Source organism: Monodelphis domestica, chromosome 5, assembly GCF_027887165.1.
Source record: "Monodelphis domestica isolate mMonDom1 chromosome 5, mMonDom1.pri, whole genome shotgun sequence".
Taxonomy (NCBI): domain Eukaryota; kingdom Metazoa; phylum Chordata; class Mammalia; order Didelphimorphia; family Didelphidae; genus Monodelphis; species Monodelphis domestica.
Genome location: NC_077231.1, coordinates 292,700,532 through 292,723,149, shown reverse-complemented (window position 1 = coordinate 292,723,149; position 22,618 = coordinate 292,700,532). Strand labels below are relative to the sequence as shown.

The window sequence follows — 22,618 nt, the reverse complement described above, 5'->3', positions numbered from 1 at the left end:
GCCATATTTTAGGAAGAAGGATAAAAACAGGTTAGAATGTATTCAAAAGATAGAGGTCAGACTGGCAAAAGACTTGGAGAACATACAAAGCTTCTTTGAAGAAACTGGGGATGCTCAGGGGGTAGAGGTGAGCTATCTGTCTTCAAATGTTTGAAAAGCTATGATAGGGAAGGGGGGTTAGATTTACTCTGCTGAACTACAGGGAATAGAGCTTAAAGAACAAATTGTAGAGGCAGATTTAGGCTTGGTAGTAAAGAAACATTGTATAGCATCAAGAGCTTTCCCGAAGAGAAATGAATTTCCCTGGGAAAGAATGGGTTCCCTTATCCTTGGAGGTCTTTGTTCAGAATCCAGAAGAATACTTCCAAGGGATATAGCAGAGGAATTCTTAGACAGAAATGAATTTTGGAATAGGTTATCCTTGAGGACCCATCTCAATCTAAGATTCTATGATGCTGTTGTATGTGAGAACTCAGAAAAACTATGGAGAACCCAAAGATTAGGAAGGAGAAGAAGAAATAAAAAAATGGAAATAATTTATAATTTTGGTCTATTCTTTTCTTTCTCCACAGAGTGTCACTCTTCCCTAGAAACTCATTCAGCTTGGCAATATCTGTATAGGACTGGAAATGCACACATTTTCTTTTTAAGCAAACTCTAGCTTCAAATATCCGATGCGTTAAAAAAAAATCTAATAATAAAACAAGGTTATTCTATTTAGTAATTATGTCATAGTTTAGCACGATATTCCACCAGATATCAGACAATCCTAAAATGAACAAATAATATTTTCTTTTTGATATGGTGTTACTTTTGAAATAGGTTCTCTCTCTTATGTCCAAAATGTACTACTATACTCTTTACCATATGCATAGTTGGAGGTTAAAAAGACTTTGGTAACAGGAATATCTGATTTTCCCCCTAATTTTACAGGAAGAAGGGCAGTAAAATAATTTCTAAAAGAGTCAATGATTTCAAAGAAAAGCATCAGCACCAACTTGGAAAACCCTGGGATCCGTAAGTTAAAGATAAAGCTTACAACTGATAGATTTTGTTCACTATTTTAGAAAAATACCATGCTCAGCCTGATTTTCTTTTTATATATAGCTTTCTGTTAAATTAAAGAAGAATTCTTTAAATTTTTGACCCTGGGCAACATTTTTTTTTTAAAATCCTTACCTTCCGTCTTGGAATCAATACTGTGTATTGGCTCCAAGGCAGAAGAGTGGTAAGGGCTAGGCAATGGGAGTTAAGTGACTTGCCCAGGGTCCCACAGCTGGGAAGTATCTGAGGTCAGATTTGAACCTAGGACCTCCCATCTCTAGTCCTGATTCTCAATCCACTGAGCTACCCAGCCCTGGGCAACATTTTAATTCTTTGATGGCTCCAAAAGGGATGGTTTATATTCCTTAAGAAGTCATCTTGCAGCCAGGCATAGGCAATAATACTCCGTGGTACTTGGAAGACTGAACCTGGTGGGTTGCTTTTGTGTTGCATTTTTGAACTCCAGTAGCTAAAAGCTGGTCAAGTGTCCTCAGTTCACCACCCATATGGCAAGTCCTTGGGGGGGGGAGGGGGTTATGAGTTACCTAAGGAGAGGTAGAGTAGCCTAGATCAGAATTAGAGCAGGTCTTTCAAAGTTTCCAAAGATGCTCATGAGTTAGACCTATGAGTAGTTATTGATTGCATTTCCTGCCAGAAAGAGATAGGGAAGGCTAGTTTCAAACCAAACCAAACCAAACTGAAAAACAAAAACAAAAACTTTATCTCCATGGCCCCCAAATACATTGATCTTTCTCAGTTCTATGTGAAATGGTTTCTATTTGGAATTTCTGGTTTTTAAAATCTGGTATACTATGCTACTCACCCTTAATTACAGCCAGGGGCATGTGAGGACAAGTTTCAGTTTAGGTAGATTTACTTAATTATTTGGTTGCAGTTTAAGTAGAAGAGACGTGCTATTAAAAGAAAGAAACAGCTGATGTGTTTGACAAGCTTTCAATTTATCAAATGAGATGATATATGTAAAGTTCTTTATAAACTGTAAAACGCCATTTTACATAATTTTGGGAAGTATTATTTTATTCTTTTTACCTGCTTTGTTCATGACCCTGGGACAGTATTTAGTATAACTTTCTTTACCTTAAACTAGAAAAAGGAAAAGAATTCTATGTTCACCATGAAAAAATAATAGCAAGATAGGGGAATCTACCCCAGGAGGTTTTTTTAAAGAAAAGAACAAATAAATTCCATGGTACTAAATGAGAAGAATGAGGAGAAGAATAGTAATAGCTCATACTTGTACTAAGGGCTATAGTCTGTAAGGCACTTTACATATATCATCTCTTTTTGATAAATTACAAGATCAACGTCTTTTTCATCAGCACCTCCTAGTTCAACCAAATGATGAGATTTAAATAAAATTTCTCAAAATATTACTATTGCCATTTCCATTTTCTTCCCCCTTATTGGAATTCTTAATGTATTGGTTTGAGGATTCCTTCCTCTCAATAGAGACAGAGACTCCCCTTTGAGTGTCTTGCCCACATTTTCCTTCATCCTTCACCTAATAATATATGGAGGGAAATATTTAAAATTCTGGGGCTACTATGCAATGAATATTTTAATGATAGCATTTGTTTTCAATGATAGCATTGCAGAAACAATGACTGTCCCACCAGACCACACCTTTGGGATATTACTGGAACCAGAAGACTATGGTAAATATTTTTTCTTCCAAAGTGTAAATAGCCATAGAATGCAATTAAATATTGCTTTCTTTTACAAGTCTTACATTCACTCCCCCCCATAAAGTTGTGTTTTTGTTACTGAAACAAAACGAAGGGAAGAAAAGATATTCATTTTGTGTCATTTTATTTGAAGATTAAATTTTATTATTATTTATTTCAATAAATATTGAATTATTTATTATTATTGAAGATTGAATATATTATATCCAAGGAACTTTATTCCTTGGTCAGTGTATTCCTTTAAAATTGAAAAAATTGGATTTTATTACACAAATACGACCTCTTTATATAACCAAAAGAGAAAATGTAATCATGCATTTTTTTCTTGTTGTTATCTGCTTCCCCTAGCACAGTGCCTGGCATAGATCAGATACTTAATAAAGGTAAAAGATAGCTCTTGCTCTCAAGGAGCTCACAATCTATTGGGGGATGCAATGAGGAATATATAGAATAAATGGGAGTTGATTGGCAGAGGGAAGACACCAGCATTCAGGATAACCTGGAAAGCTGGGATTTTGGCTGACACTAGAAAGAAGCCTGGGAAGTCAGGAGGTCGAAATGAGTGAAGATCTACAGTTAGGAGATTATTACAGTTAGTACCTTATGCTGGGACTGTCAAGTTGAACATGTGGAGAATGTGTGTGTTCAAAACAAAAGGATGGTGGTAGGGGGAGAGTGGATGGCTCGTCTGGTCTGCTGGCCATCCTCAAGATGCCACAGAAGATGTGAAGAAATCCCCTGGCACGTTGGGTGGATGCCCTGTAGTGGATTGGATGGAGGACTAGGACAGAACAGGATGGGCAGGACTAGGTAGGTTCTGCTATAACCCTACCTTAAATCTCCCCTCCAGCTCATCCTCCACTCAACTTTCAAAGAGATCTTTGTAAAGACCAGCTCTGACCATGTCTGTCACTCTCACTCCATTCAGGAGTTGGCTTTGCATCACCTCTGGAATGAAATATAAAATCCTGTTTGTCATTCCAATCCCTTCTGAACCTGATGCCTTCCTACCTTTCCAGCCTCCTTGTGCCTTACTCCCCTCCAAGTACTCTTCAATCCGCACATTCTCCACTTAGTCCACTAAACACCCTGTATACTGAGTGCCTTAAGAAAACAAATGCTGAGTTTTATTAGGCTTGAAATTATATTTCATCACATCAAGAGGAATTTGCTGGGTTTGAACTATGATATGCCGTCTCTTCAGCTCGCGGCGAATCCATGCCTTACTGACAATTCTGTTTTCACCCTGATGGTTTGTTTCTTTAACTGAGGGTTTCTGCCCTTCTAGGTGCTCTTAAATACATCAAAATGATGGCAAATTAGATAATTCAACAATTAGCTCTGACCACAAATTGGCCAATCAGTGGTTCGAACCTACTAATTTGATTAATGGAAACATGAGATACTTCCTTAATCATCCAAATGAATGAGTAGGAACCTTCTCAGTATTGAAAAGAAAAAGCTTTCTTTCAGGAGACAGATGATCAGCCCATTCACTAAAAATGGGGGACTTTTGGGGAATTAATTCTACTTTACACATTAAATAATTTGTCAGTGTAAGACTTCTTGGCACAGGGGAAACAATGCTTCATTTGGAGTTAGAGAGCCTGGATTCAAGTTTTGATTCTGCCAACCCTGGCCAAACCATAGCTTCTTTGGGCTTTAGGCACCACCTTGGAAAATGAGGTCAGACTAGAGCCTTCTACGGTCCTCTAAAGTCCACAATTCTGTTCCATTTAGCCCAACTGTGTAATTGAAAATGGGATTAAATTTTTTTTGGGGGGGAGGATGAAAATTTTTTACAATATTCTATGTACATAGCACAAAGACAAGAAGATGCTATTATTTGGTTCCCAACAGGGGCTGCTGACTTAATCTACAACCGATTACCAAGCGAGTACCGTCGTGGCAAAGATCGAGAGTGGGCTGTCCTTTCAGCTGTCCGGCAGCAGCTGAAGAAAGTGAACTACCACAACTTTGATTCTTTGCTGTTAGCATTCAGGCATTTCGACAGGGTCAGTGGTGCAATAGCACATTATTGGTTTTTCCAAACAAATCGATCTTGTGGAGATAACACAAAGAATTCTGTAAAATAGATTTTTTTTTTTAACCAGAAAATGTGTGAGTAGGTCTAGATAGGGAGGTAAAGAATTACTGATGCACTCAAGCAATGTGGAGGAGAAACTACATGACTTGGGCCAAAAGACTTCATCCCAAACTCTGGAGATTGACTAATTATTAGAGCCATGATTGAGGCGGGGATGATTAGGGCTTTGCATCAGGTTTTGCTGACATCTGGGGGAAGTTGTGTGCTACCATCCACAGGATTTTGTGGTTCTTCTCCTGGATTCTGCCATCACCTCCTTTGGTGCCTTTTGTTTGCTGTCTCTCTTCTTATCAGTCATCCTTGGTGCTGGTTGGGGACTCAGCCATGGGGAAGGAGTACAAGGTTACAGCTTCTGGGGTACAAACCGTGTCTTTTCCTGATGGGAATGCATGTTGGGCTTATGGGACCTTTCATGGATGGGAATTACTTGAGACTCAGGCTATAAGACAAGTGCCTATGTGAATTATAGAGAGTGTTTCTGCCATGAGTTCTCTACTGCAATAAAATTCATTTTCAGTTAAACAGTTGGGCTGGATGAAATGGAATTATGAACTTTAGGGGACTGCAGAGTTCTCTAGTTTAACCTTCTCATTTCCCATGTCTATATGTGTTGGAACTCAAGTCTTCCCTACATCCTAGGGAGGCTCTTTCCCTGATTAGTTTTTTTTCCCTCAGGCATCAGCATTCTTAGTTAAGATTCTACTAGTCATTCAATTTGAAGGTGGGAGGAAAAAGAGAAACAAAATGATTTATGCATTGTTTTTACCCGGGATGATCGATATTGCAGTGCTTGATATGAAGAGAATTCCAATTTCTCCTAAAAGTAAAAATGACATCCCACTTGCCTTCAAATGTTGAATATAATGCTTAAATTTGTTTTTCTTATTTTTATTATCATCTTAAATTTTCCACTACCTGTTTTATTGCAGCCCTTTTTGTTTCCTTTCGAGGTCTCTGGCTATATACCTCTACTGGAATGAAAAAGCAATAGTTTTATTTTTAAAATTACCTTATTTTCTTTTTGATGAACAAGAATTTCTCTTCCACCCATCCATTAGAAGACAACCACAACCTCAACAAAAAACAAAGCAAAAATCCCTGGTGCAAATACACACAGTCAAATATTTTGCTTTGGCCACATCCAAAAATGTGTATCTCAGAATGAGATCTTGAATCTATTGTCTGTCTGAGAGGAGGTGGATGGCATCCTTTATCATTGGCCTTCAAGCTATAAAGCACTGTATATACTGCTATTTTTGGTCATTGAATTAATCAGAGACCTTAAGTCTTTCCTAGTTGTTTGCCTCTACAATGCTGTTATTCTAATTGTTTTGTTTTTCTCTCTCACTTCTCTGTTCATTAGTTCATTCAAGTCTTTCCAGGTTTCTCCGTTATTTCTTAGGTTGCAATTAGTATTTTATTACAGACATTTACTATAATTTGTTTAGTTCTCCTCCAATTAATGGATGACCCAATACCTTTCTGTTCTTTTCCACTGTAAAAAGAACTTTTATAAGTATTTGTGCATTTGGTTCATTTGCCTCTTTTTTGACCTCTTTGGGTTATAGGGCTAGTAGTGATATTGCTGGGTCAAAGTAAATAGATATCTTAGCAACTTTTGAGGCATAATTGCTTTTGAAAATGGTTGGATCAATTCATGGTTTCGCCAATTGTACATTAATGTGCCTGTTTTCTAGGAATAGTTTAATACATATTATTTAAATGGAACTGATTTTATAAGAATATCTTTATAAGCACAACTCCACTCTCTCACAAATTAGTGGTTAGAGAATATCTAACTACCCAATTTGCTTGCATAGAATCTTGCCTGACACAAAACATTTTATATGTGATTTTGAGCACATAAAATTACAGACTAGATGCTGGCTATTTTGAAAATTAGCAACAAACTAAAATTGGATATGTCACCCGAAAGAAGGACATTTTTTTCCTTATTCAAATCTAGCTCAATTTCAAAGATTAATTCAGAAAAAATATATATGGGAATTGATGAAATGTAAAACTCTGATGGAAATGATAGTGTGCACATTTATTAATTACTATTTATATTTCTCTTATCAATCAATAAACATTTATTGAGAGTCTATGTTCTAGGTACTGGAGGATAGATACAAAAAAGAGACTAAAGACAATCTCTGTCTTCAAGGAACTAATAAAGAAGAACACCTAAAACAATGTATACAAAGCAAGCTATATTCAAATAAATAGGAAATAATTAAATGAGGGGAAACACTGGAATTAAGAGGAGTTAGGAAGGGTTCCTGAAGAAAGTTGGATTTTAGTGGGGACTTAAAGGAAGCTAGGGAAATCAGTAGTCTGAATGGAGGAGTGAGAGGATTCCAGGCTTGGGAGCCAGATAAAATACCTGGAGTCAAGAGATGGAGTATGTTATTCATGGAGCAGCCAGGAAGCCAATATCATTGGATTAAAGAGTTTTATTTTGGGGAGTGAAGACTGGAGGAATAGGAGGATTCTAGGTTATGCAGGGCTTTCAATGACAAAGCATTTGCTATTATGGCAAGTGGTTCCCGTTCCTGGGGTTGTAGCTGTGTCCCCTTGTTTAGTTTTTAAGAGAGGTTAAAATCACCTAGATCGCTGCAGAATAGTTTTGGACTCCTTTAATGTTATAAAGTTAGAGCCCAGATCCCAAACAGAAAACATCTGCTTACATACATAACTTCTTTTTGTCATGTTACTTAGGGCATTTCACTGGGCATAGACAATGACTACACAGAAAAAGAATTTGATGCCTTTTTTTTTCCCTCTTCATCTAGTTGTCTTCCTTTGAGTTTTTGTTCCTTTCAGCTAGCTAACCCAACCCATAATCACCAGGTCATCAAAGCACATTGGGACATAATAAGAATGTCTATTCCTTGGCTGGAGTTTCTCCATCTATTTAATTTCTGGCTCTTTTTTATTAGTTGTCTTTTAATACCTACTTTGTATATCTTGCCATTCTAAGTGGTGATTCTGATATATCTAAAACCTGGCTAAGTAATGTTTATTTAGCTATAGACACAATCATTGCAGTCATTCATGATTTTCTTGGTCATAGATACAGAGGTGAAGGGATTGTTGAGGTCATCTGAAAAAGAACAGGCAGGAGAACAGATGTGGTGATCTCATTTTACAGAAGGGGAAACTGAGGATGAGAGAAGGGGAAGTGATTTGTCCATGATCCTAGGGAGTGGCAAAGCTGTACTCTGGCTTTTGTCTCTCTGGGCCATCTCTATGCTATGAATACTCTCCTTCCTTGCCCTTTAGAGCAGGGCTTTTTAACCTGGGATCAGTGCATTTACTTTTCTCAAAATAAGAATTTTGATAAAGACATTGCAATATAATGGGTTTCCTTGGTAATCCTCTTTCATTTTGGACATACAAATGCTTGACTCTGAAAAGGGCTTGGTAGGCTTCCACAGACATCCAAAGGGGTTTAGGACACTTGCATAAGATTTGGAATTTCTACTTTAGAATATTTATATTCTTCCAAGGCTCCACTCAGGTGTCACTTCCTTGGGAAGTCTTTCTTTTCCCCTAGATGTGTTCTTTCCCCCCAGATGTGTTCTTTCCCCCTAGATGTGTTCTTTCCCCCCAGATGTGTTCTTTCCCCCTAGATGTGTTCTTTTTTCCCCTTGAGTTATTTTGGGTTGCCTTATCTGGATGGATGTTCTTCCTCCCCATTTGAATGTAAGCTTCTGGAGGGCAGGGACTGTTTCATTTTGTCTTTGTATCTAGCCTAGTTTCTGGCACATGGTTCAGTAGGAGATTAAAAAATGTTTGTTTGTTTTTTAAACTCTGACCTTCTGGATTAGAATAAATACTGTCTATTGGTTCCAAGGCAGGAGAACAAAAAGGGTTGGCAATGGGGGTTAAGAGACTTGCCCAGGGAGGGCAGCTGGGTAGCTCAGTAGATTGACTTACATCACTTTTGTCCTTCAATCTTTATTTTTTCCCCCCTTCATCCTTACTTCTAACAGAATGGAGATGGGTTCATAGACAAACCAGAGTTCCAGAGAGCCTGCTTCCAGATGAACCTGCAACTAGACCAGATGCTCCTGGATGAACTATTTGATTACTGTGATCTGGATGAGGATGGCAGGATTAACTATCTAGAATTTACCAATTTTCTGAACTGGAAAGGCAAAATGCCCATTCAAGAATTTGAAGAAAAGATCCTTAAGAAAGGTATGTGATTTTTAAAATAGTTTGGACATATGAATATATGTATACCTTGGCTTGTTGGTGAGAGCCTGTGCTCCCCATTTCTAACAGGGCTGAGTCTAGTCCATCTTTTGAGCTCCAGAGCTCTGGACTAAAGAGGGCTATGTCAATTGGGTGTCTTCATTAAGTACAGCATCAGGGTGGTGAGCCCCTGGGAACAGAGGGCCCTTTGGTTCCCTAGAGAAGGTTGGAAACAAGGCAGATTAAAGCTCCCAGGGTTGATCAGTGATACGATAGGGATAGGGATAGTAGCCCCTGAGTTCTACCCTGGGCAAAGATGGGGAGGTTATGCCTTCTAGAAGAGGTCTATCCTAGTAACCCATGCCTCATGCCTTCCCTTCTGAGGTTACTTTCTCTCTACTTAGTATATGTCTTTTAAATAAAAAAAATTAAAAATATTTTTCCACATTTACATCATTTATTCTCTTTCCCTCCCATCTTCCCTCCCTGCTCCTAGAACTGACAAGCAATTCCATTATGTTAAACACATGTTGTCACTTGATACCTATTTCCATATTATTCATTTTTGCTCAGTATATGTCTTGTATGTATGTGTACCAAGTTATTTACATGTTGTCATTAAAGTGGACTTAGCCAGGAGTGATGGGTCACAGCCATAGTTCCTGCTGCTGGGGAGGCTGGGGTTGGTGGATCACTTGAGTTTGGCAGTTCGGAGCTATAGAGGGCTATGCTGATTGGGTGTCCACACTGAGTATGGCTCAGGATTGGAGGGCTACCAAGATGCCTTAGGGGAGGCACATGGGTCAAGTTGGCAAAATGGAGCCAGCTAAAGCTTCTGTGATGGCCAGTACTGGGATTTGCTCATGAGAAGTCATTGTACTTCCATCCTGGTAAGTTAGAGTCAGTCTCAAAAACAAAACCAAAAAGCCCAAGAAAAATAAAGATGTAAGCTGTTTCAGGGCAGGGACTATGTTTTTGTCAGAGATTAGCACAGTGCCTGGCACACAGTAAGCCTTAATAAATAATGACTTACTGACTTTGGCAATAAGTAGGAAAGCTTATCATGCAACTCTATGTTTATGGTAGCAGGAAGTGCTTGGTGCTGATCACAGTATATATTTTTTTGCTAATTTCTTAAAGGGAAAAAAGTATCTGAAAATCCTCCATGTCTCACTATTGCTACTGGAGGGGACAAGTCTAATCCTTTGATCAATCCGGAAGATATTGTAAAAGAAGAACCTGGAAGTGAAATGAAGAGCCCTCACACTCTCTCACGACCAACAGATAAAGTATTTGCTGATTATAAAACATCTTCTTCTCAGATTAATTCAGTTGTAGGAGGCATTTCTCCAATGTGTGAGTATTAGACTTTTTTTTTTAAAGAACCGAGAAACATGTGGAGACATCAAGAAAACATTCTTTGTATTTTAGCTAGACTGAAAGAAACAATGGTAAAACAAGAGTTAAACACAATGAACATTTCACAAAAATTTAATTTCCACTGCAATCAGTTCCTTAGGATACTCATCCATCCCAGAATTCTTTAAATAGAGTCTACATCACTCCAGCAAGGGGAGGATTAAGTGACTTCTTATATTCCTTCCCAGATGTGTGGCATCTCAGCTTCCTCCTTTTTCCATCTCTTCCTCCTTCCTCAATCTCTCCTCCTCCCTCTCCTCCTTCCCTCCCTCCTTCTCTTTTTCCTTTTGTTCATTACATCAGAGTAATTTACAGATATGTCACTCATGATGAGTCATTCAAAAGCCAGCTGACAGTGCTGACAATTGGAAGTATATGCAATATGACACACTCATAGTCCTTTACCAGTTCTTTCCTGATAGGACAAAGGGGCATTTCCTCAACTTTGGACCCAAGATTGGTCTTTATGATTGCTTGGAGTTTGGCTTCGTTCTGGTGCCCTCAAAATTATATTGTTGCAGTCTTTGGAGAGTTTGAGCTTCTGGCTTGGTTTGCTTCTCTCTGTTGGTTCATATACCCCATTATAGTGGCATTGGAGGTGGGAAGGAGGAAGAGGAGTTGGGAAAAGGTAAATTTAAGTTTGATTTAAGAGCTAGCCAGAGGTGGAACCGGATATCTTAGGAAGCTGTGAGTTCCCCTCCACATAAACAAGTGAAACAGTAGATAGAGCATAAGAAGCCTTGGGTTCCAATGTTGTCCCAGATCTTTAGTGGCTGTGTGGCTCTAGGCAAGTTGTTTGACCTCTTTGCATCTCAGTTTAATTATCTGGGAAATGGGGGTAATAAGAGCATCTGTCTCAGTCATTGTTATTGAATACATTAGCATGTTCTTTTTTGTAAACCTTAAATTGTTACTTGGTTGCTAGCTATTATTATTATTTCTTTGTTTTTCTGAGTTCCTTATATTTGCTGTTTGTTATGTCCTAAATAAGATTTTATGACTTTCATATGGTCCTCACTATGTTTGCTATCACAAAAATGTGTTGAAATGGCCACATATGTGTGTGTATGTGTATGTATGCATATCCCTAGACAGGAGAAGTCCTCATCTAGCCACCGAGGAGTAAAGAACAAGGAGCAGATCTGTGCTTCAGCTTAAATCTATCCAGATTAGGATGAAATTAATATACTTAATATTTGAAGATCCATAGAATGGTAACTAGGACTTTCCATGCCTGGGGAAAGCACAGGCTAGGAAAAGGAGAAGGCTGCGATGGGGAACAGACCCCAGAAAAAAGCCGGGGGAAGGGAAGGATTCTTCGGTCCAGGCTGTTCATTGGAGGTTTGCTGCTGAGTCAGGATGCAGGATGGGATTAGACATCAGGGAAGCTCCTCTGGTGGACAGGGAGGTCTCAGGATCACATCTTCAGAGTTCACCATCCTTCATTTTCATTGTGTGATGGAGGCTTTCAGGCAAACTACTTATGTTCAGATTCAGTCATGCCAGGGCATTCCTCTTTCCTCTACAAGTTTCATAGCCATTTGACTATACTACTATCTGGACTCCACATCTCCATCTAGTGCACAAAGATAACACAAGAGATGGTGAAATTCCTCCCTTGGAAAAAAAATCCCATCAAGATCATTGATTGTGTCACAGTAATCACTTTAAAAAGTTCTTTCCAGACTCTGGGATGAAGCTCACATAGATCTGATGCCTGGGACTTTTGGAGAACAGAGAAGTGTTCTCATCATCTCTTCATTTATCTTTAGTGCCAACTCTGCTAACCATTTTCATTGTCCTTCCTAGTCCTTAGCAGAAACAATACAAGTAAAATAGGAGTTGAATAGTTTATAGATTTTGACCTGAAAGGGACCTTAAAGGTGATCCACTCTACTCCTCCCATTTTACAGGTAAAGAACCTGGGGCCCAAGTCACACAAGTAAGAAGGCAGCAGTGCAAGGATTCAAACCCAGATCCTTTGACAGAAGATTCTGTCTAGCTTTCTGCTATACCATTTACCAGCCTCTCTTCTCTTTCCACCATCCGTTACTTTTGGGGCACCCCATCCCCTTCAGTCATCTTCTGACATCCTCAGATTTCATTGAAAATTGCCCTTCTTGTCTTTAGTTTATCACCAACCCTAACTCATTTTGACCTGCACTTCTCCTGACACTACTCTCTCAAAGATTGTATTATTCCATTGTTTACAGCCTTAGCTGTCTTTACTTCAATTTTAAAAATATACTTTAAAAAATCTATATTGGCCAGTGAAATAGGTTTTTTTTTTTCTTGGGTGGTGGTGGTGGTGTGAACAAGAAATTTGCCAAAAACAAGGGAGACCTGCAAAGTTGAAGAAAATCTGTCTGGAGGGGGCAAATGGAGCATTTTCTTCAACTTTGCAGGTCTCCCTTGTTTTTGACAAATTCCTTGTTCATGGTGGTAAGGCTTATGATTTCATTAGTAGAGGGAATTCTCAATCAGGAAATATGCCTCACCAGGGTAGATTTCTACCTGCTCTTCAACTTAAAGACTTTGATAGTTGATAGGGGCACTAAGAGGTTGCCAGCATAGCCAATGAGATATTTTTCTATTTACCCTGCTCTCTTTATGCAGTTCCTTCTTTTTTTGTCTTCATCTGAGTATTTTGTAGCTTCTCTAGAGCTAGGATGTCCTATGGAACTTAAGGCTATATTATCCTACCAATCCTTTCTCTGAAAAATCTTCCCCAAAATTTATTCTTTCAAAATATAGAATGTATCCTCCTATGGCAAGAAGGTTCCTTTCTTATCTACCCCAAACTCTTAGGGTCTCTTTCTCCCACAGTTGCCACTTACTTTTGCTTCCAAGGTTGACCAGTTGTCAGTGATAATGATTCTTGGTTAGATACAGATTAGATTAGATGGGAGGATTGTGCTAGAATTTTTGCTTCATTAGCATCTTTGTCATCATGTATGAAAAAGTTGTTCTTCCTTTGGTTTCCTTTTTTTTTCCCTTAAAGAATGAAATGAGGGACAGCTGGGTGGCTCAGTGGATTGAGAGCCAAACCTAGAGATGAGAAATCCTAGGTTCAAATGTGTTCTCAAACACTTCTTTAGCTGTGTGACCTTGGGCAAGTCACTTCCCTCCCATTGCCTACCCCTTAGCATTCTTCTGTCTTACAACCAATACACAGTATTGGTTTCTAAATCAGAAGGTCCTAAGGATTCTTAAAAAATAAAGTAAAAAAAAAGAATGAGATTAAGACAAATCAAGAAATTATAAGCTACTCTGCTTTGAGTAGATAGCACTCCATCATATGTCCAGATAGTTGAAGTTCCCCATCATTAAGATATTGTACTTGTTTGCCAAGTTTGTTATTTGTTTTGTAAACTCATTATTCATTTTTTCCTTTTTGACCAAGAAATCTGTACTATTCTTCCACATAACTTCTTCCATTATAATTTAAATGATCCCCACTCACATATTATCATCTTGTGATCTTAGCTTTTTTCCTACTATTTTAAGAACCTTTGTCTCTTTTTCTCATTAATTTTTTCTATAGGTATCCCCATGTGTGGTGTCCCAACAATTCGTTCTGACATCTGTGCTCCTCGTTTTCGTCGCATCAGTGATAGAAACAATTATGGTGATTCAGGCGATGCTTATTCATTGCTATACCCATCTGTCTTCAGTGAAAAAGGAGTGTTTGAAAGAGACTTCTTTAAGGCTAGATCAAAAGATGAGGTACAGTATATGACTTCAAAGTATCAAGTAAATATTAACACTATGTAGCTTCCTTTTTAGGTTTATAAAATCCCTAAGTTTGAGACCTTCTGCTCCAAAATTAACCAGAACATCTGAAGCAGAGTATCACTGATTTGGTTATGAAGGTTTTGCCCAGTTGGAGAAAAAAATGTGGAATGGATGTGTATGGATCTACAAGTCATTTGTACATGCTTTTAGCTAAAATGTATCTTAAATAAGATAACTAAAAAAAAGTAAAAACAAAACAAAACAGAAAGAGAAAGAAAAGCTCTTAGATCCCTAGATCCAGCCGTGGTCTTTCTGATACAACAGCATGTGGTTTCATTTCATAGATAGTTCATCTGTCCTTTCAATAAGACTGATGGGTAAGTCCAACGTCACGGATAGTGTCCATGTGGTTCTTGTTATCTGACAGAGAGAAATTCACAAATTTGTCAAGCTGACCTTTTGAGGGGACAGCTGGGTGGCCCAGTAGATGGAGAGCCAGGTCTAGAGATGGGAGGTCCTGGGTTCAAATATGGACTCAGACACTTCCTAGTTGTGTGATCCTGGATAAGTCACTTAACCCCCATTGCCTAGTTCTTACTGCTCTTCTGCCTTAGAAGGTGAAGGTTTTTTAAAAAACAAACAAAAAAACACCAAATTGACCTTATGACAGGAAACATTTCTTTCTCCTCACATATTCACCATGGAGCTCAACGTTTTTATCCAGTTAAAAAAAAAAACAACCAAAAACCTTACCTTTTTAGTATCAATTATAAGACAAACATAGCAAGGGCTAGGCAATCCAGGTTTAGTAATCAGGCCTGGTGCTCTATCCACTGTGCTACCCAGCTGACCCTTCCACTTCTTCTTCTTCTTTTTTTTTTATCTAACAAGCCATCTAGCCATTCCCTCCTTCCACTTTTTTTTTAAAGTGTTTTGTTGAAGCTTTAAAAAAATCACCACTTTCCGGGGACACTGCATCTGCCTTGTAGGAGAATTGTTCAATCAGGTAAAAACAAACAAGCACGCCAGCAATTTATGAAGAATGTTGGCCACATTCTACACTTGTTGGTCACTGCTATAGGCAAGAGACACCCTTTATAGTTAGTTCTCTGAAGCTGTGATTAGGTAGGTCATTGCGTTGATCAGAGTTCTATGATCTTTCTTTTTTGTTTATTTTCTTTTTTGTTCAACCCTTACTTTAACACTGCATTGATTTCAAAGAAGAGGTTAAAAGGGCTAGGCAAGAGGGGCTTAAGTGACTTTCTCAGGGCCATATAATACAGGTAGGAAGTGCTCGAGGTCAGGTTTGAACCCAGGACCTTCCATCTCTAAACCTGGCTCTCTGCTTCTTCCAACACTGCACAATCTGGAAAATAAAAAGACAGAAAGAAGAGCAGACATTCCTCTCCTTAAGGACTCTTTCTCTGGCATCTTTGGAGTTTCAGATTGGATAAGAGAGGAATAACTTTGCTCTTTCCTTTGTGTGATCTCTTTCTTGGCCAGTTTTGAAAGCAACGCCGTTCTCCAGGGAGTAATTTCCTCCCAATAACCCTAAGGGGAAGGGGGAAGTTATCCCTGTTTTATGGATTATGAAACCATGGCACAGAGAGACTCCATAATTTACCTGGGGCTCCATGGCTAGTTGAATAGGTATTTCTGCCCAAGGTAGTATGGTGCAACTTCAAGATCCGAGTGGCTACCTCGTTGGGGTACTGGGGTGTATCCCCATGGGTGATGTGTGGTCTTAACAGCTCTCTTCCGCTCAGACTCTTTCTGCTTGTGGGAGTTAGGTTGGTGAAGAGGAATGTGACATTTTGGGCAAAGTATTTTTTAAGAATAATTTGGATATTCCACCTTTTATTAATAAAAGTTACATTTTGGGACATTCTTACATTTTCAATATAAAACATTTTTATTCTTTGTTATATTAAAAGGCTCATTTAGTGACTTTCATTAAAAGTAGAAAACTTAAAAACAAGGAAATGTGTTCTTAGGACAAAGTGTGTTGATACTTTTAAAAGAAATGAAATCTGTCCTATTTCAAAGGTTCCTCTTTCTACTAAGAAAGAATAAAGGGAATAATATTTACTCAGTCATCACATTCACATAGTTTTGTGCCTATTGACCTTTCCACAGCCATCATACTTATAAGAGGTCTCCGTGGTGTGAGTTCTCTGAAGTTGAACTAGATTACTTTTCTGGCTAATGATCTTTCCATGGTCATTGCATTTATAAGGTTTCTCTCCAGTGTGAGCTCTCTGGTGACCAATAAGATGACATTTGTACATAGTCTTTTCTACAGTGATAACATTCGTAATGCTTATGGCCAGGGTGAACTTTACGATGATCAAGAAGATGACTTGTCCAGCTAAAAGCCTTTCCGCAGTCATTACATTTATTAGGTTTCTCGCCACTGTGAATATTTTATGTTGTGCAAGGACATTTCTCCACCAAAAGACCTTTCTACATCCATTATATTTATAAGCTTTCTCTCCAGTGTGGAAGCCCTATTCCTTAGGGCTTTTAGCCAGCTGCAATGCAGCAACAATTTACAAGTTTACATTCTTGTCCCAGGAAATCTCTGTTCCTCTGCTTGAGGTGCGCCATGATGCTTTTCCATGGAACGGTGGAGGTGACAATGGGTTCCTCAGGGCTGGGCCAGTGGAATATACTCTGGCAATTTCTACAAGGGTGGAAAGGCTTGGAATACAGAGTTGATGATGCCTTTCCATCTAAGGACCAGCCTGGCTCAGTTCAGAGGCCATCAGGGACTAATTTTTTTTTTTAACTCTTACCATCCATCTTAGAACCAATATTGTGTGTTGGTTCCAAGGCAGAAGAACAGTAAGAGCTAGGCAGTGGGGGTTAAGTGACTTGCCCAGGGTCACTCAGCTTAGAAAGTTGTCTGAGACCAGATTTGAACCTAGGACCTCCCATCTCTAGGCCTGGCTCTCAATCCACTGAGCCACCTAGCTGCCCTCTACAAGACTAAATGTGTAAGGGTTCAGCAACTCAAAATCATTTCCTAAGGTAGACCAGGGGTCGAACTGCAGTCTCAATCACATATCTTTTGATTTTGAAGTGTGATTGGTATCAAAGCAGAATTGCCATTCATCTGGATATTTCATAATTTGAAAGATAAATAACATAGGGAACATGGGGATGTAGTCTAGGTCATCCAGTAAGAAGAGCCCCAGTATATAGAACTATACTGGGAAAATCATTAAACATAAAGTAAAAATTTCATATTGACTTATTTAGTTTTGATATTACTCATTTCCAAATATATCTCTTTATTCTCACTAATATTTATTCTTTGTAATGAAGACTAAAAAAGAAAGGAGAAGACATTCGGGACATTCCCTTAAAACATAATTAAATTTATATTCAAAATAAGGTTTGAAATCTGATGGCAAATAGCAAGTTTGGTGCAGTTGGTAACCACAGTGGTCAAGTTGTTACTCAGCCTTTATCAGTTGCGAATACCAGCATTAGCAAAACGAGCACATCACTGGGATCAAACTGATCACAATGATTGATTTCATGAGTGTTTTCCTTTTTTTCCTACATGTATTTATTTCATTCATGCAACAACTCGTATATACTGTCATTATTCTTTGTAGTCTTCATATCTATAATTTCATTATTTTATTTATTATAGATTAAAATTATACATATGGAAATTATTCTATTTATTATTAGCGTTAAATAATAACTAAAATAATTTTCAAGTGTAAAGTAAGATTTAGAAATCCTAATAAGTTCAGAGGATGGGGTTGGAGGGGAAGAGATAGGAATGAAGTTATATTTAAGATAGCTAGTAAGAAGGTTCATGTTTCCTCAGGATAGGAAGAGAGGGAAGGGAGACTTTCTGTTGACAGATCCATGTTAAGGAAAAGAATCCAGGTTCCTTCAATCCCATGGATATCCCAGAAATGGGCCTCTCAGAACGTTAGTGAAACTTAGTGCGAGCTATCTCTGGCCTAGAGGAAAAAGACCATGGGTCACTCTTTCTGAAACCTTTCCAATCTATTCTGAAAGTAATTAATCAGATTTACCTTAAGTGACATCCCAATAGACCCAATATGACTCCAAGGAGAATCTTTAAAACAACAATTATATCATCTGCTTGTAATGTCTAAAATTCCTATAACCTAATAGCCTTCCATTTTATAATTAGGAGCATTCATATGGATTTGGAAGAGAATCTTTACTCTTTATAAATAAGGGACAATATTGAGGTTACATGGATTGTCCAAGGTTGGCAAATCAGAATTAGAACCTGAGTTCTCTGTTTCTAAATCCAATTCTTCCTCATTGTACCACATCCACCCCTTAAAAGATAAGGAAAGCTGAGATTGAAGTACAAATCCATTTTATTTCCATAGAATGTGTCAACAGTGATAGGCTGGCACATGAAAAATAGAAAACTTTAGAATGGATTGCCATCGATGAGAGAGAAAGTCCTAAAAGAAGCTTGGCACATAGAATACATTTTTTGAAAGACTTTGTTATTTTGACCAGTGTGACCTAGCAATGTATGGTGGTGAGGGCTGGATGATAAGGAAAGCCGAGCACTGCAGAATCAACACTTCCAAAATGTAGAGCTGGAGAAGGCTTTTGAGAGTCCTTTGGATACTATGGAGGTAAAATAAATCAATACTTAATGAAATAAATTCAGATTATTCACTGGAAGATCAAATCCTGAAGCTGAACTTTGACCACATAATGAGAAGACAAGACTCACTGGAAAGACTCTGATGTTGGGAAAGATTGAAGACAGAAGGAGAAGGAGATGGCAGAGGATGAGATGGATGGTGTCATGGAAACAATGAACAAGAACTTGGACAGACCTCCCTGATGTGCTATGGTCCATGGGATCATGAAGGGTTGTCCATGACTCAACAACAATGATGACCTTATTTACCTCTTACTGAGCGTAAATAAGAAAGTGAGGTAGGGTTCTGCAAAAGCAGACTGCTCTGCTTCTCTGATTTGTGATGAACCTTTTGTTAAAAAGAGGATACCCAGAATCATCTTTTTATTTTTCTGGTTTTGTTTCACATTGATTTGAATACTGTCTATGATTGCCTTCCTTTGCTAACTTTTTGTCCTCCCTTCCTTGTCCTCTTCCCTGTTCCTTGCCTCTGCTCTTTTTCTTTTCACCTAATGCTTTCATGGATTGTAGACCTCCTTTGACTTTTTATTTTGCTTCTCATCTTTTTCTTTAATCTTACATTTTTCTTTTTTATTTCCCTCTTTTTTTACTTTTCCTTTCCCCTCTTATTATCCCTGAATGATTATTAATTCAAACTGTCCTACACAAAAGTCATTATGTCTTTGAGCTTTGGGTCCTTGCCATTTTTCTCTGTATTGTGTATAGACATGGCCTAACACTTTATTATTATTTTTTAAAAAATGATGTCTTTATAGATTGCCCGGATATTACGGAATATTGGTGTCAGCCTTACTGATGAGAACTTTGAACAAGTGTGGAATTTGGCTGCTCAGAAACATCACAGGAGAGAAGTTTGCATAGAGTCTGTGAGAAACGTCTTAGATGAAATGCAGCATTTTGAAAGATTCAGAAGGCATCAAATATAATGAGCCTTGTGTTTTTGTGGAGTTCATTCTCTTAGAAAAAAATGAGCCTTCACGTGTGATTTAAACATTTACGTTTACATATATTCAGATTGATTCTGGAACTAGATATTCGAATTCTCTAATCATTGCGAGAGATCTCTCATCTACTATATATTGGCTAATAAATTAGATTCCTTTGCCCTCCAAATTTTTCCTTAAAACTAACATTTCTAAAATTATATATTTTAAAAGCATGTGCCTTTTCACCTATAATTAAAAAAATATTTTGTTTTCAATTAACATACACTTATTTTCTCCTCTTCCCACCTCTGATAATTCTCTAATAATAATTTCTAATAATCTTTAATAAACCTCTAAAAATATAATACTTTTAGTAGAAAACTAATTTAATTTTTACACACCACCTTGGTCAGTTAACTATATAATTCTCTGGGTCTTGGTTTCCTGAACATAGAATCTCTGACTTCCTTTACAATTTAGCTTAAACCAGACTGCCTCCCTGTTTGGAATCTACTAGGGAAAACCTACATTGATTATATCAAACAGTTTCTGTGTGCTGTTATTTCCAGGAAGTCCAGTCCCAGGTACCCTGCCTGGTCCTCTGTGATGGGTTGTCCCCATGAAATTTGTGGTTCTTCAGTTGCTTCAGTCGGGTTTGACTCTTTGTGACCCCATTTGGGGTTTTCTTGGTAAAGATAATGGAGTGGTTTTCCATTTCCTTCTCCAGCTTATCTTGTAGATGAAGAAACTGAGGCAATGTTAAGTGACTTGCCTAGGGTCACATAGCTAGTAAGGATCTGAGGACAGATTTGAACTCAGGAAGATGAGTCTTCCTGCCGCCAAGTCTGGTGCTCTATCCAATGTACTGCCTTGCTGCCCCAGTATCTCCCATGAGATATTCAGGGACTAACAGACTGCTCTTTATCTCTGTGCCTCCAAGATTCTAAATCAATACACTGGTTATACTCACTCCATGCTGGCATTCATGGATAACTTATTCTATTTCTCTTGGCTGCTGTCCTTACTGAGATATTAGGGATACCCTGTTCTCCCTGGACACTCTAGATACTAATAGGGGAGGTCTAGAAGCTCTTCTGGTCTTGGCTGGTACTCATGACATTTCCTCACAGCTTATTCATGTGTCAGACCTAGGATTCCCCTGAATCATCAGGTTTGTCCCTTGTGTCCACCTTTGCCTTCTGCCTCAGTATCAATTATAAGGTAGAAGAGTAGCAAAGGTGAGGCAATCAGGATGAAGGGACTTGCCCAGAGTCTCATGACTAGGAAGTATCTGAGGCCAGATCTGAACCCAGGTTTTCCTATTTCTAGGTCTGGTGCTCCATCCACTGTGTTACCTCACTGCCCTGATCTCTATTACTTTTGAGAATACCATCATCCTCCCAGGTTCCCAAGTTCATGATTTCAGTGAACGTCTCATTCTCCTCAACTTCTTATTCTCATCACATATATTCAATCAGTTGACATATCTTATAGTCTCTACTTCTACAAGTCACCAACATTTCCCAACTCTATGTCTTCCCCTTGGCCCATGATGGCAAACCTATGGCAGTGTGCCGGAGGGGGCTGCTCCCTTCCTCTTCTCCAAGTGTGCCTGAGCACATTTCTCCCATCACCTGCCACTCTGCCCAGCAGCCCAATGGGAGTGCTTTCTCCCTCCCCTGTCTGGGATAAGGAGAGGGGTGTGAGGGTTGCAGTTTGGGCACTCAGTCTCTAAGAGGTTCACCATCACTGCTCTTGACTTTCTCCCATGTCTAGAATGATTTCCCTGATCCTCCCTTTTTGGGTTCCCAGGCTTCCATCAAGACTTGGCTCAGATATTACTATCCATAAGTGGTTTTTCTAAGTTCTTCCTGCTGCTAGTACTTCCCCTAAGATTATCTCCCAGTTAGTCTTATAAGAATTAAAATTTAACTCAATAATAAAAATATTATTTTTAGGAGATTTATTAATGATCATTAGAAATAAAGGAATAAAAGGGATACAAAATAAAGACCATGTGCCCATGGCTGGTCAGCCAGTTCAAACCCTTGCTTACCACCACCAAGCTTGCTGTCATCAAGCCAAAGAGAGACTGGGACCCTCCACCTCCCTGCCTAATATCCCCTGTCTACAGGAAGTATGGAACTCAGTGGGCTCCCGGGAAATGTAGTTCTTTTTTAGGGTAACAGATTTTCAATTATACATTCTGTATATATCTTGTATGTATGCAGTTGTTTCCCCCATTAGAAGTGTTTTTTGAGGGTAGAGATGATGGTAATAACTTAATAAATGCTTGTTGACACTAATTACCCTCAAATTCATTTCACTGCTACATCTCTCCTCCACTCAGATCTATCTTTCATACTTTCCTTATCTTGTTTGTACCTTTTTATATTCATGTGTTGTCTCTCCTTTACAATGTAAGCTTCTGGAGGGCAGGGATGGTTTTTGCTTTTTTTCTTTGTAACCCCAGGGCTTAAGTCAGTGCCTGGCTCCTAAGCACTCAAATGCTTGTTGATTCTTTAAAATATCTTGTTGAGGGGGCAGCTGGGTGACTCAGTGGATTGAGAGCCAGGCCCAGAGATGGGAGATCCTGGGTTCAAGCTGGCCTCAGATACTTCCTATCTTCATGACCCTGGGCAAGTCACTTAACCCCCCTTGCATAGCCCTTACCACTCTTCTGCCTTGGAACCAATACACAGTATTGATTCTAAGGCAGAAGGTAAGGGTTTTAAAAAATATCTTGTTGACTTGTACAACAATTCTTTTAATTGGTCCTATTTATTATTATCCTCATTTT

General features: G+C 38.6%; 1 protein-coding gene across 7 annotated transcripts in view; it reads left to right on the top strand.

Annotated features, from left to right (window-relative positions):
* Nucleotides 1-22,618, top strand: part of EFHB (EF-hand domain family member B) — a 107,605-nt gene that overhangs the window by 25,330 nt on the left and 59,657 nt on the right. For 6 of the 7 annotated variants that reach the window (XR_008912478.1, XR_473577.3, XR_473576.3 and 3 more), the window contains exons 7-12: nt 934-1,017; nt 2,653-2,720; nt 4,611-4,765; nt 8,856-9,063; nt 10,201-10,416; nt 14,024-14,205. Coding sequence is in view for 4 of the 7 variants with exons in the window: in XM_056800309.1 (XP_056656287.1) it covers nt 934-1,017; nt 2,653-2,720; nt 4,611-4,765; nt 8,856-9,063; nt 10,201-10,416; nt 14,024-14,205 (913 nt within the window). In the remaining 3 variants the exon portion in view is untranslated. Of the gene's footprint in view, nt 1-933; nt 1,018-2,652; nt 2,721-4,610; nt 4,766-8,855; nt 9,064-10,200; nt 10,417-14,023; nt 14,206-19,647; nt 20,006-22,618 lie in introns of those variants that run through there. The other variant, XM_007505149.3, reaches the window with a different exon arrangement.